Here is a 15,352-nt window from a genome sequence, read left to right on the forward strand (position 1 = left end):
AACAGTAAGATATTAGTGTGACCTTATGTTAGCTACTGTATGTGTTGGAGAAAATGGATGCTAAGATGTGGAGTAGAAATGCTCAGGGTTAACGGATAACAAGAACTTTGACCAATTAACAATAACGTTTTTCTTCTCTCTCTTTTTTTCTTTTTAGTTTCGCTATTTATGTCAGTTTTCATATTTTAAATCAGGCCCCAATATGATATGGAAATGCCTCACTTGCATGTTTTGAGACAATATCACATATAAAACAGGTGACTGAATGTTTAGTAAATGTACCAAACAGACGAATATGTCTAATCTCTTTCATTATCCCGTTCAGAATCCATTGCTATAATCTTAAACTGGGGGGGATTTTGTGCAAAAACGTGAAGGTAATTCACCAGGTGGCTGTAGTTAAAGGTTTCACAATCATCAAATGAAAATGGCAAAGTTAAGATGTACTGTATTTTAATTTATTTAAATAGGGACGATACAAAGAGTAACAATACTGTACTGATGTTTTGTACAAAGAGTTTATAGCTATTGCTAAATTCTCGTCCAGACAGTGCACTGAAATGTATATGTGAAGATACTGCCTAAAACTACAACTTACAAACACAAAAGCACATACAATCATCACAACAGGCCTATAAATGATGAGCATACACGGTATACCAACATACACACTACATGAGATCATTAGTAAAGCACTTTGGTCCCCTGTGGGCTGTTTTTGAGTACGACATAGATAAAAGTTAGTAAAATGTTAATTTAACTTTTGTAATTGAGAAAATAATTGTAATTGACTTTCAGTCGGAAAATTGTAATTTAATTGTAATCGGACAAAGTGATGGTACTCGTAATTTTGTAACTGAAAAATGTAATTGACCCCAACCTTGGTTATCGGTCATACATATTTTTTAAATGCGCATCCCTAATGTGGATCTTTTAAAGCTCTTGTGAATCTCATTGTGGTTTGCAGTTTTGCTCTTGGATCAATGCGGAGCATCATTTTGATGTATACAAGCACAGCATGTGATGAATGTACAATAAAGAGATGTGATGACTGTGTTTGATCAATGGACCTACTGTGATGTATTTGACCTCTCTCCTGAAGTTTTTTTTATACCTGCTTAAGAAATTGTTGTAGTAACGCAATTACAGTAATGTATTACTTTTTGCTGGAACGCAGTAATATAACGCATCACTAATAAAACTTCGGTATATTTTAACTTGAGAAAAACACCTGGAATGGTGCCACGCTAACACCAAGTTGACAGAGAGAGATGCAGGCGCAGAAAAGAGAAAGACAGCATAGGATGAAAGTTTGGGAAAGAGTCAGACAAAGCAGCAGAAATTGGGTTTCTCTCGGTCTGCCGTGCTACTTCAACTAAGAGAAGTGAGGAGACTGGTGGCAGAGTATGTGGTGGAGGCTATGCAGCCTCTGTCAACAGTGGAATCACCATCTTTTAAAAAATTGGTGGCAAAATCCCCACCAACACCAGCAATGACAAGGTAAGCTAATGTTGTCATAGAGAGTGGTTCATATACAGTATAGTTGCACGATACCCACGGTACCCCGCGGTGCCAAATTATAACGGTTCCTCCTATACTAGAAATTCTACACGACGGATGGATGACAGTACTACTGGTACCAGTTTCCTCTACATAGTGGTTGCCTCTACTCTCCTCCCGGCTTCTCACTGCACAGTCTAAGCTCACTGCACGTCACTTACTTGAAAACATACCAACATGGCAACTGAACCACACAGCTGCTGAATGATTGTCTGTTTTCCTGTTACTGGTGAGGTCCGGGAATATGATAGGCTCTATCTGCACACTGGGTCCGCCTGTCTGTTAGGTGATTGGCCGTTTGTGTGTTTCTGCCGGCAGAATGAACTCCATGAAGACAGCTCCGCTTGAACAGAAACTCGCTTCAAAACAAACAAGCTAAAGTTCTGTTTTGCCTGGACGTGTGCACGTCTTGCAGTCACAAACACGAGACAACACATGGCAGAAGCACCAGGCCCGAGCGGCGAGTCTGCCTTAGCGACGTCATCATCAGTGGCATCACTATCCATCCATCCATCCATCTTCTCCCGCTTAGCCGTTTCCGGGTCGCGGGGGCAGCATCCTCAGTAGGGAGGCCCAGACTTCCCTCTCCCCGGCCACTTTCTCCAGCTCTTCCGGGGGGACCCCGAGACGTTCCCAGGCCAGCCGAGAGACATAGTCTCTCCAGCGTGTCCTGGGTCTTCCCCGGGGCCTCCTTCCGGAGGGACATGCCCTGAACGCCTCACTCCTAATTAGGTGCCCGAGCCACCTCATCTGGCTCTTCTCGATGCGGAGGAGCAGCGACTCTACTTTGAGCCCCTCCCGAATGACTGAGCTTCTCACCCTATCTCTAAGGGAGAGCCCAGCCACCCTACGGAGGAAACTCATTTCGGCCGCTTGTACCCGTGATCTTGTTCTTTCGGTCATGACCCAAAGTTCATGACCATAGGTGAGGGTTGGAACGTAGACCGACCTGTAAGTCGAGAGCTTTGCTTTTTGGCTCAGCTCCCTTTTCACAATGACGGACTAGTGCAGACTCTGCATCACTGCAGACGCCGCACCAATCCGCCTGTCGATCTCTCGCTCCATTCTTCCCTCACTCGTGAACAAGACCCCGAGGTACTTGAACTCCTCCACCTGGGGCAGAACCTCATCTCCAACCCGGAGAAGGCACTCCAACTTTTTCCGGTCGAGAACCATGGACTCGGATTTGGAGGTGCTGATTCTCATTCCGGCCGCTTCACACAGTGGCATCACTAATTATGTTCAAAAAACCAAACTCCAAAAGTCCCATTTGGAACTATTTTGGCTTTAAAACAAGGCAGAGACGGTAAAGCAATAGGAGATCTACTGTGCAGGCGCTGTCACCAGCTATAGAAGCTAAAGGAGGGAACACATTTTTTGTTTTCCGCACGGACTCAGAGCGATCTTGTTTTTATTTATTTACAGAGATATTTACAATGTACAAACAATATTTACAAATTATATCCATACAAAGGAGGGATCACATTCAATCTCATAAAACACCGGTGATGTCAACCAGAAAATGCATACAAATATAGTTTCCTCAGGGAATCGGTTCCTGTTTATTGTATTTTATCCTCTATGGTTTTTTATGTTTTTTAAGTGGATTTGTTATCTTAAGTTGATTGTTTATATTAGTTAAACATAAATTTAAAGAAACTAAATGAATTTTTTTATTTTTATTTTATTTCAACCATATAATTCTATCTTCATTTATTAGTTTTTCTTATTGCTTATATGCTTTTGTTCATGTACTCTCATCATGCACCAAACAACACTATAAGTAATTAATTAAGTATTTCTAACTTGTAAAACCTAATATAAATCATGTTGTTCAATGACTCAGCATCTTCCTACTTCACCTCCTGCAACATCTACAGACCATCAACTTTCCTGTGACTAACCTTAATTTTTAAATCCCTGGTAAAATAACAAAACAAACAAAAACACTATTCTAGAAGAAAATAGAGATTTTAATTGTGTGGGAACAGATTCATTTAACCACCAATGTACTGGTTAAATATACATGTTTTATATGTGGCAATAAATAAGTAATTAGCATGTGTTGATCACATGATCATGTGTTATCAAATTCAAGTTACTTTTGTAGCCTTTCAAATACATTAACTAAAAAAAATCTTCTTTATATAACATTGTGTTCATGTAAACTGAGATGTGTAAGAATTTGAAGATGCAAGATACTGTTTTATTTCTTGATGTCAATTTATTTTCTTTTAAACTATTTTTAAGTTTTTACATGAGCAATATAAATCACATCAATCTCATCAGGTGAGATGAGGTTAAATGGTTCCTTGTAGTTAAAGGTTGCAGACGCCTGACCAGGGGAAGAGGGTTAGGAGACCCCACTATCAGAGCTGGACCCTCTGAAATGAATTACATGGGGTGAAGCAATGCAGATGCTAAGTTGGTTATGCTACTGTTAAGTTAATTCAAGTACAGCCTTTCTGTAAAATAAAAACATAGAATACATGTAACCTGTTGTTATGCTTTGCTGTCATTTTTTTTGAAAAAAATGTTACGTCTTCTTTTAAAATTATATAAAATAAATGACCTGTTATTTCAGCCACTGCTTGTTGCAGAAAAACGTAATATTGACACAAAAACATTAAAACATTTAGCAAATATATCTCGAGTCATTGTCAATCTGTACTTCATACAAAGCTACATTACGCCAGTTAAGTCAACTATTCATTAGCATACGGGGCTATGCTGTACACTCTCGGCACCTCCACTCAAAAAAAAAAAAAAAAAAAAAGGTGCGACCAAATTCTGTGCTGGTGCGACCAACGGAGAAAGTCAGTCGCACCAGTGCTACCGCTGGAAAAGTTACTGTAGGTTCAAACAAATTAAAATGAAAAGGGCAATTAAAAAAAGCAGAAGTGTAGGAAGTCTACTTTTATATATCATTATGATTAAAATGTACAGTGGAAACTAGATTTTTATTTTATACCATTTTATATCATAACCCTGTGGATGACGTCACAGGGTTATGGAGATGGCACCAGTCAAAAAGAGCAGGGCATGATGGCAAATGTTTCATGGAAAAAGCTTGGGCAAATGTCATTTGTGTGAAATTTGAAGCTGATCAAAATTTGTGAGTAAGAGTTTTGGGGATTTTGAAATTGTGGCGGTGCCACGACCAAACCTTTAGAGATACGCAAATTCCTTTGATGATTTTGAATCTTCAGTAAGTCCTAAGTGTTCTGGTCGAGTTTGAAGCAAATTGGATGAAGCCCCTCAGCAAATGCATTTTCAAAGTGGAACACCATTTTTGACCTTTGATCCAAGATGGCTTACTTCCTGTTTGGTTTTGGCCAGGGTCATTTTGTAACTTTTTGCTCATCCCGGGGTCAATAATATATGTGGCAAATTTTGTACGTATCGATCAAACCTGCGGGTTGTGCTGCATTTTTTGCGTCTATAAGTTGGCGCTATGAACCGGAAATTGGCACCGGCAGACCCTGATTAACGCGAATTAGCGGGTTTGAAGATGGATGGGTGGATGGAAGTTGGCGCTATGTGCGCATTTTTTTTTTACAGATTTTTTTCTTTGCGCCAAATTCCAAAATTTTTCAGCAGGCCTGAGGTGCGTGCAAATTTTGGTGAGACTTTTGCCATTCTCAAGGGGTCAAATTAGCTATCAAAGGCAGGCTGTGTATAATAGTAAAAGCAAAAACAATAGGTTCCTATGTCCCATTCTGGGACTTCGGACCCTAATAATTCTAATCTTATGCAAACTATTTCTTCTTCATCTGAAGTTTGGATGTTAACTTACCTTCAAAATAATAGATTTCATCGGACTCTCCTGTTGCACTCAGGTTTAAGTCTTTATAATCAAATGAAAGATGTGTTGCGGTTCATATTTCAGTCCTCATGTTTCCCTAGTGTCTAAAAGCACTGTGTAATTCTCTTTTGGAGGATCATTGCTTCCTTCACACTGTGGAGCACTTAGAGTCCATCAAGAACAACTGCTTCTCTGAAAGTAGATTATTGCATTCACTCACATTCTCCAGTAAAAGCAAATGATCTCCAATGATGCAATGCTCATTTCCACTCTAGGTGTTTACTGACTTCCTCTAACTCATCAGTAGACTCATCTTAAAGGAGAGGAGGTCAGAACTGGAATGAGGAGATTTAAGGACAACATGCAGGACACAGACATCAGCCAGGACTCGTTGCCAGGACTTAAAGGGGCAGTATTAGGGTTGGGCATCATTTGGATTTTACCGATTCTGATTCTCAAATTCGATTCCTGTTCTAGACGATTCTCGATTCCGATTCTTTGAGTTGTCAACAGGTCACAGATTTTACAGGATCATTTTTTAATTTGAAAAAGTCTTTAAACGGGCATTTTTTTTATGAATTCACTTAGTTGATATAGTTTAATCTGGTTGCTGTAATGTAACTAGGATATTCAATTAACAAAGGTTTCCAGCTGTAACTGTAAAAGTGAACCTTGCTGAAATAAAACTACAAACAAGTTGTCATCAGTCTAAAAAACATAGAGCTACAGGTAGATGTGAAACTAAATAAAACAAACTCAAACCCTGAAACAGTCATGTGACAAATCAATCAATAGTTATTGTTGAGAATTATTTTTATTATTCTGGATACAGTGGAAACAGAAACTATAAAAAATAATTATATTGTGAACCTGTTTATATTGTAGGGAACATATTATATACATAAATGTAATATGCCACACAAAAAAACACCACTTTAAAAAGAAAATAGACTAATATAAGACCTCTTTACAGTTATTTGGGACATTCTGCCCTTTCACGACTTGCGGCGATGACGCGCTGGTGACGACATAATCCAAGATGGCGGTGGCCCGGACTACAGCCGACACTATTTAATAAGAGCCTTAAACATGGATATAATGAAAAGAGTGGATCTACAGAGGCATAAACATGCTGACTTTCACACGGACACACACGGACTTATTAAACATCACGGACCTCGGTAAACGGAACAGGCTTCACCGGTCGGCTGGCACCAGGACCCAGAAGCAGAGTAAGTCCGTCCCCTGTCCAGCCTTCACAGTCTGTAATATCACCAGTTTATTATTTTACCTGTTGTTAGAGCTACTGTCTTTACCAGGGAGATAATATTTATTCCTGGTGATTGTTTTCCAGAGTTTTCCAGGGCTTTTTACTGGTGATTAGTTCCTATTCTCTTCTGCTCCGCCGTCCAAACTGAAACCGTGTGTTATTGTTGAGCTGCTGATTCAAAACTACAATCAAAATAAAGGTGAAAACAGTTCTCATGTGTGGTGTTCTGTGTTATAGTCATAAACATGCATACTTTCACTCGGACACACACAGACTTATTAAACACACACGGACCTCGGTAAACACCGTAAACGGAACAGGCTTCATCGACTGGCAGGCACTAGGACCTGGAGGCGGAGTATATGTGTCCCTGTCCAGCATTCACAGGCTGTAATATCACCAAGTTTATCATTTTATCTGTTGTTAGAGCTACTGTCTTTACCAGGGATTAAATATTTATTCGTGGTGATTGTTTTCCGGAGTTTTACTGGGATTTTCACTGGTGATTCGCTCCTATCTCCCTTCCGCTCCGCCGCACCAAACTGAAACCGTAGCCAGACACACACACGCCAGAGACACACACGCACAGACCAGAGACACACACGCCAGAGACACACACGCACAAGTCGTGTTCTGAACACATCTTATACAAACCCCTCGTAAACAAACAGAGCAAGCCGCGGAAACAAACTAATGCGGGCATTTAGGAATCGGAAAAAAGAATCAAAATGCAAACATCTTCGTAACGGTTCTGGAACCGGACGTTAGGAACCGGTTCTCGGTGCCCAACCCTAGGCAGTGTTAAAAAAAATTCACTTAATAATGGTTTTGCTACAGTGATAAACATTGCTTTAGCCTCATTCAGAGGGCCAAAGTTGAAAAAGTTATTTTTCCTCCCTCCGTTGTTTTTTCTCATTTTCTGAAAAGTCTGCTCCAAACGGGCGAGTTGGATTTTTTCCCCAGTATTACATCATAAGGGGGAAACTCCTCCTCCTGACAATCTGGCTCCACCTACCCACACACGCTCCCCTTGCTTCTGGGACGCGTGAACTTTTCGCACCCAGTGCGTTGACTGCCAGGTGGTGACCAGACTTCCACCAGCCCCCGAGTCAGTGTCCTTTTTTCCTTCTCCAACTCGAGAACGGGATATACTTTATGTCCAACGTTTGAGAGCAGGTTTTTACTTAATATGGTGGCGCTGTTGTTGTTGGCTTACACGTGCTTTGTCGAGTAGATGCTATTGTATCAAAAAATACATAAAAAATGAAAAACCAAAAGTGATGAAGTCCGGTCGGATATGTCAATCCATTTATTGCAAAGATGAGCAGATGTGATGACGAAAAACCAGAATGCTGTAGTTATTGCAGGGTATGAAAATAGCAGTAAACTTCACCTGATGTTCCCATTCTGCACGTTGAGCACAGTAAAAACCATATGTTTTCCAGCGCCACACCTGACGCTCATTACATCCTCCTTTATAGCTGATTAGGGCAGAGCCACTCCTCTAGCGCCCTCTGCTGCTGAAATGGCTCCACCAGGGCTAAAACTCCAGAAAATAGGGGCGTTTGGGAAAATAAACCTCAAAATATTGTGTTTTCTGTTCTTAGAACAAATGGAGATGGATGAAAAATAGCACAATACTAGACCTTTAAATACATACGTCAAGCGTGTAAAGACCATGTCATGATAACTGAAAATAGTAAATACTAGGAGAATGACTCTTGCAACATTTTTCTGGTAAAATAAATGATAATAGTGAACTTTTCCTGAATTGATTTATTTTATCACTGTATTCTACCACAGTCGAAAATTTTAATTATTATTTTTTTAAGTATCTTTTGTATCAGAAAGCAATGGACGATAGTAGATATTTTGCCGATATCCATTTGGCTGTAAAAAACTATTTGACTATTATTACATCATGAGGCAGACAAAACACTTTTCCTCTGATAGCATAATAATTTTATATATATATATATATATATATATATATATATATATATATATATATATATATATATATATATTTATAATATGCATGCTTTATACGATGTCTGGCAAGAAATGAGCAATTAGCATGTGTTGACCACATGATCATGTGTTATCAAATTCAAGTTACTTTTTGCAGCCTTTCAAATCCTTTTTTGGCATGTACAAAAAAAAAAAAAAAAAAAAAAAAATGAATGTAACCAAGTGAATGTAACCATGTCGGAAATAAACTGAATAAATAAATAAAATAAATAAAAATACATTAACTAAAAAAAATCTTCTCATATAACATTGTGTTCATGTAAACTATAACCCTCTGAATAAATAAAAAAACAAGAATACATGTAACCTGTTGTTATGCTTTGCTGTTATTTAAAAAAAATTGTTACTTCTTCTTTTAAAATTATATAAAATAAATGACCTGTTTTTTCAGCCACTGCTTGTTGCAGAAAAACTTAATATTGACACTAAACCCTAAAAACATTTTGCAAGCCATTGTCAATTTTTACTTCATTCAAAACTACGATACACCTGTTAAGTCAAGTTTTGGCTCAGTGTCTTATAGGATTGTAACGATTAATCGTAAGGCAGTTAAAAATCAATTCATAGGTATCACGGTTGATATCGATTTTCTGAAAATTGAATCGCAGTACTTTTTTAACCAGCAGAGGGCGCTATCCACAAGTGTAGGCGGCGGGCAGAGTCTGCTACTACTTTCTTTCTGGCTGCCTTCTACTCTTAAATATGTTAATAAATGATTCCTTACCCCTTTAGCACCGAAAGAATATCTGTAATATTACTTGACTATCTGTAAAAGTCACGTTTTTCTATTAGCTCTGTCTGCTAGCATAGCTTCTCTTCTTCACTGCAAGATATCTGCATGCCAACCGACCACTGTGTTACCAGCGCCCTCTGCTGGTTCAAACAAATATGACGTTAATCAGTGTAATCACGGGTTTTTTTTAAAAAAATTGTTAATTGTTAAGGCACAAAATACATTTTCAGTTGCACTTTTAAAAAGAAAAAGAACTATTATGCAGTTTTGCAGTGTTTACTATAGAACCAGAATTTAAATTAATAGGCTTCATTTTCATTTGTATTATTCCTTTATTTATTTCATTCAAGATTTATTTTTAGTTAAATTGCATTGTTTTGAATAGTTTATCAAGGAATTCTTTTGACAATGAAAAATAAAAGGAAAATAGTACAGTATTTTCTAGTTTTTTTCCCAAAAAAAAAAAAATTTGTCTTCAGTCCCATTTTGTAAAATACATTGTGAGTGAATCGTATCGTGAACCCAGTATCGTGAATCGAATCGTATCGGGAGTTGAGTGAATTGTTACATCACTAGTGTCTTATTACTTTATTGACCAGTTACATTTCCAGTTTTAATACGGTGCATTTTTGTTATAGCAATTAGGGTCTTGTTACAGTACGGGTCGTTAGTACATATCAGGCTCTAACAATTTTATCAGCGAAATGGCTGATAATACAATGTATCACAAATAGTTTGTCACAAAACCTATTGAAGTTATCACCTCATTTTGATCATTAAATAATACATTTATTATTATAGTTCTATTATACATATTCTAAGTGTGTCTCAAAGTTGAATAATAGCAGATTTCTCACCTTGACCTCTCTCTCCTCTTTTTCTCTTCCAGGTAAGTTGACATGGAGCTGCCCTGGCCTGACCTATTGGTAATTAATTTATGATTAATTCATATTTAAATACTTCTGAGCCTTAGTGAATTGTTCTGTACTATACCAGTAAAGAGATGATGGTCTAATGTTGTTGTGGGTGCTTTGGATTTGGACACTGCTGGCTGTCATGCAGTGACATGTATTATAGATGCAGTGCAGTCGTAGTTAAAGTAACAACCTGATCATAACAAAGCCATAAAAAAAAGGAGATGAAAACAGACAGTAGCGGGTAATATTTATATATATAATTATGTTAGTATTTGCCATCAACCAAATATTTATTCACTTATTACCTTATTATGGTGCAAGAACAGGATGTGTATTTAAGGGGTTAAGGCTTTGTCTTGTTGTAAGATATCTATAGTAAGGTAATACGTTAATAAATATTCAGAATTCTCCTGCTGACACGCCCACCGGGCGTAAGGAGCCAAAAAGCACGTAGTCTGTGAATGAAGGCGGGCTGAAGGAAAGGAGGCGGTGATGTCATTTTTTTGGGCTGTCTAGAAATCACAGAACATGGAGTTTTCCCAACGCTTGTAAATGTCATTGAAATCTGTGAAAATGATAAAGTTCACTTTTAATTTGAAACGCCTTTGTTGATAAACAATATAACAGGTTGATTTAATCAGATTATTGATCAGATTATTGCACTGTGAGGATCGGCCGCGTTCTGTCCGAGTCACAGTTAAAATCTCTCTCCTTGATCATCGTCATCATCATCATCATCATCATCATCATCATCTGTCATGAAGTCTTCACTTGTTATTTACTCTTGTAGGGTGAGCAAAATGTAAGAGCTGCAGCACACACGCACACACACACGCACACACACACGCACGCACGCACGCACACACACACACGCGCACACACACGCACACACGCACACACACACACACACGCACGCACGCACGCGCACACACACACACACACACACACACACACACACACACACACACGCACGCACACACACACACACACAATAAATGTAGCACATTTTGTCTCGTCTAGAACTGGTAAATGTGAACACATTAGTAACGCTGATGGTCAATCCTTTGGCGTGCGTGTGTGACTCCTCCCACCCCCGTGACAGCATGTCAGTGTCCCCTTGGATCAATTCTTTCCGGGAGTCTCTTCTGCAACATTATGAGTCTCTATTCCTTAAAATGTAACTAAGTCCATATTTCTAGTACTGTATAATGTTTCACCTTATCGGGGCGCTGCACTTATTCCAGGGTTAGAAGCGTGTAAGAGGAAAAGGACTTAAGCAGATGGGAGAATACGAGTGGGAACGCCCACATTTCAGGGCTGCTCCACCCACAGTGCGTAACTGGGATGAAGGCACGCAGCGACTGACTAAAGTACAGGGGGAGAATAGCACACCGCTAAAAACAGCGGCTTTTTTTTACTTACGTGCATGGGAGAATAGAGTCTTAACAGAATCAGTAAAATAGCCATTCAAAGCAGTTGCAATGGATCTTGAACTATTTTTCTTTTAACTGCTCAGGTGGTAGAAGGGTCGGCCTCCAATCCAGAGGTTGGGATTGATTCCAATGCTATACCTGTAAAGTGTCCTTTGGCAAGACACTGAACCCTAAGTTGCTTCCAATGGTGATGTTGCTGTCTGGCTAACGTTAGCTTGTTAGCTCCTCTGAGGGAGGGACTTTGGAAAGTTTGGAGGCAGGGCAAGAGAGCAGCATGGAGGGAGGGGGAGAGAGGGATCTGAGCGTTGCGGACTGCACCTTTAACAACCAGTTTTTAGCTTCATTTTTTAACTCATGGTCTCATTTTCTCATCAATGATCACAAACATAAATATGTATGTTTTGTGTTACACACTGATCCACAGCTCAACTCAAACAATGTACATATCCTTTGTGTTTACAGATTAATTTTATTGGGTGAAGCTTTAGCAAAGCCTTATTTTTTACAGAGGTTGCCTGTTCACATGTTTATATGTATGTATGTGTGCGTGCGTGCTCCATAATGAATGTCATATCCTATAAATGGGTAGGGTAATAACAGTGAGAGCTTTCACAGCAAACTTCTGTACTCGAGTGGAATCAATATACCAGAGAAATGTACACCTTATATGATGGATTGTATTATTGATAAGGTTTGCCTGCTTCATATTGTAGATATTGATGCTTTATTAAACATCCATTACAGCTAAAACACAGTTGAAGTCAGTACAGGTTGAATTCTTTTGAATACAGTGACTGCATTACACAATTAATTCGAGACCAAGTTATGAAGCGTGAATAGCTTTAATCAAAAGAGTTTCAAATGTCATCGACCCTGTGTGTTGAGCCATGTACACTGCATCTGATTACTGCTATATTGACCTTTTCCTAGAGATTCAAGGCTATATGCTAAACCAGCAGTGAGCTTATTACAACCATGAACGACCCTAATAACCGATATTAAAGCCTAAGGAAACTGCTAAGAGCTCATAATGACATAATTCAGTTACACTTTACTTGAAGTTTAAATCATAAACTGACCTGTTTATCTGTTTATTGTTGCATTTATAACACGTACCTTTAACTGCGTTCTCGCGTGATTAAGTAATTAAGTGTTGCTAGTTGCCCTAACTTTAACCCCACTACATTCCTCCACCTAACCCAAAAAATGCCAACATAGCTCCAAAGGTGAACGACAATTAATGACAGTCTTCATGACGCCTTATTCATGCTAATGACAGATAATCACAGCGTACAGTCAGCCTAATGTATAAAACTTCAAGTAATGTGTTACCCATAGTTCTTTATGCGTGTATACGAGACACACACAAGTGGATACTAACTACCATTCCGGGTCAAAACGTATACTGTATATAAAGATTTAAAGTGCTATCTGCAATGTATGTCCTTCCGCTGCAATGCGTCTTTTTTATTCTCTAAACATGAATATATAATTAAAAAATAATTAAATAAAAACTTTTGGCATGTGCTTTAAAAGCATTTAATTTAACAGAGATGTACGAGCAACAATACTGATTCTTATATTTCATAGCCTTGACCAATTTGATTTGATCTGTTAAATGAGCAGTTTGGTGTTTAAATATAGTTGGAAAACAAAGAGTATATACAGTACACGTTACCATTTTGTATCAGTGCGTTCATATACCCCTATTAGGATTGCATCAGGGATGATGATGATGAACACCACATTATGTAGTAAGGCCAAAATGTATTACATTTTTTAATAAATTGTCTAATAAATTGCCATTCTGAAAAAGGAATGTCTAATACATGTTCTGGAAATTTGTGATTCCTAATTACAAATTGCACTGGTTATTTAAACAATAAACATTATATTTTTGTAATAACCAAAATGAAATAATTACCAAATGCACACCTTTTATAATACATTGCATTTAGAATTTGTATTACAAAATACAACACAAAAAACAAGTGTTATTAGTACCCTGAGCAAGGTTATGACAAAATGGGGGCTTGTCAGGGATTTGCACCAAGGCAATCCTACCTTTTTCTGTCAGTAACTTCGGACACAGGAAGCTGTATTCCAGGTAAGGGGATGGTTTAAGTGAACATTTATTATATTTTGATGTCCAAGGAGTTAATATTTTCACCTGTGTTTTTTTGTTAGTTTGATTACGTCAAAATTACTTAACTGATTTTGATAACATTTTTTTTTTGCAAAGATAGACCTTCATAATTTAAAAATCTCTATCTCTCATCATTAGTGAAAACTCATATCTCAGTTCTTAACTGACTGATCTTTATGAAATTTGACTCAGTTATTTCAGGTTGGTTCCTCAATTACCCCACTGAGTTTCATCCAGATCAGATACAGATTGTGCATTAACTGTCGTTATGAATGGGGATAGAAATGTCATACAAGCCTTTAAAGTGTGAATGATCATGGTACCATGACAAAGAGGAGATTTGGCACTTGGTGGAGGTTTGCTTTGCTCTCTCTGAGTTACATAATGATGTGTTAAATGGAAGAAGCCAAAATTGCCAGAGAAAACTATGTCACGCAGGAGGAGAACATGCAAACTCCACACAAAAAAAGCTGTTAAAACAGCTCTGAATTTGCTCATCAGTTAATAATATTAATAATAGATCAAATTTGTATAGCGCTTTTTTTGGACACTCAAAGACGCTTTACATGGGGAATAAGACAAAACAAAACAAAAGGGGTTTATGGAAAAGCCAGTTTGAACAGGTGGGTTTTGAGTAATGATTTGAAGTTTGGTAATGAGTCTGAGGTTCTGTGAGTGAGTTCCAAAGGGTGGGGGCAGCAATGGTGAAGGCTCGGTTCCCCAAGGTCCGGTGGTTAGTGCGAGTGATGGGTGTGAGGCGGTTGGTGTTGGCTGAGTGGAGGTGGCGGGTGGGTTGCTGTTGTTGCAGGAGCTCGTTGAGGAAGGGCGGGGCCAGGTTATGAAGGAGGAGCTTGTATTATATGCGGTATTGAACGGGGAGCCAGTGGAGTTGTTGGTAGACGGGAGTGATGGAAGCGTGCAGCAGAGTTCTGGATGTATTGCAGTTTTTGGAGGTGACTGGTGGGAAGTCCGTAGAGAAGGCTATTACAGTAGTCGATTCTGGAAGTGATGAAGGCATGGATGAGGATCTCAGCTGTTGATAAGGGAGGGGCGGAGGCGGACAACGTTGCGGAGGTGGAAGAAGGATGTTTTAGTGATGTGGCTGATGTGTGTTTGGTATGAGAGGGTGGAGTGCATTATGATGCCGAGGTTGTGTACAGAGGGAGATTGGGTGACATTGTGAGCATAGATGAGAAGGCTAAAGTTCTGGACAGAGGGGAGGAGAGATTTGGGGCCGGTGATGAGGAGTTCTGTTTTATTGCTGTTGAGTTTGAGAAAGTTATTGTCCATCCAGGTTTTGATGTTGGAGATGCAGTTAGTGATGGTGGAGAGGATAACTGGGGTGATGGATTTGGTGGCGATGTAGAGTTGTGTATCATCAGCATAGCAGTGGAAGTGGAGTCCATGCTGAATGATCTGACCGAGGGGAAGCATGTAGATGATAAAGAGGAGGGGGC

At 38.9% G+C, this 15,352-nt stretch overlaps 1 protein-coding gene across 2 annotated transcripts in view; it reads left to right on the top strand.

The window, feature by feature from the left end:
- ank2b (ankyrin 2b, neuronal) overlaps positions 1 to 15,352 on the top strand; it is a 229,697-nt gene that overhangs the window by 32,332 nt on the left and 182,013 nt on the right. The window contains exon 2 of one of the 2 annotated variants that reach the window (XM_028474145.1): positions 10,289 to 10,325. The exons of the other annotated variant lie outside the window; for it this stretch is intronic. Within the exon in view, the coding sequence (XP_028329946.1) occupies positions 10,299 to 10,325 (27 nt within the window). The 5' untranslated portion in view covers positions 10,289 to 10,298. The remainder of the gene's footprint in view (positions 1 to 10,288; positions 10,326 to 15,352) is intronic. 2 annotated transcript variants of the gene reach the window in all.

The sequence above is a fragment of the Gouania willdenowi genome, chromosome 18, assembly GCF_900634775.1.
Source record: "Gouania willdenowi chromosome 18, fGouWil2.1, whole genome shotgun sequence".
NCBI lineage: Eukaryota > Metazoa > Chordata > Actinopteri > Blenniiformes > Gobiesocidae > Gouania > Gouania willdenowi.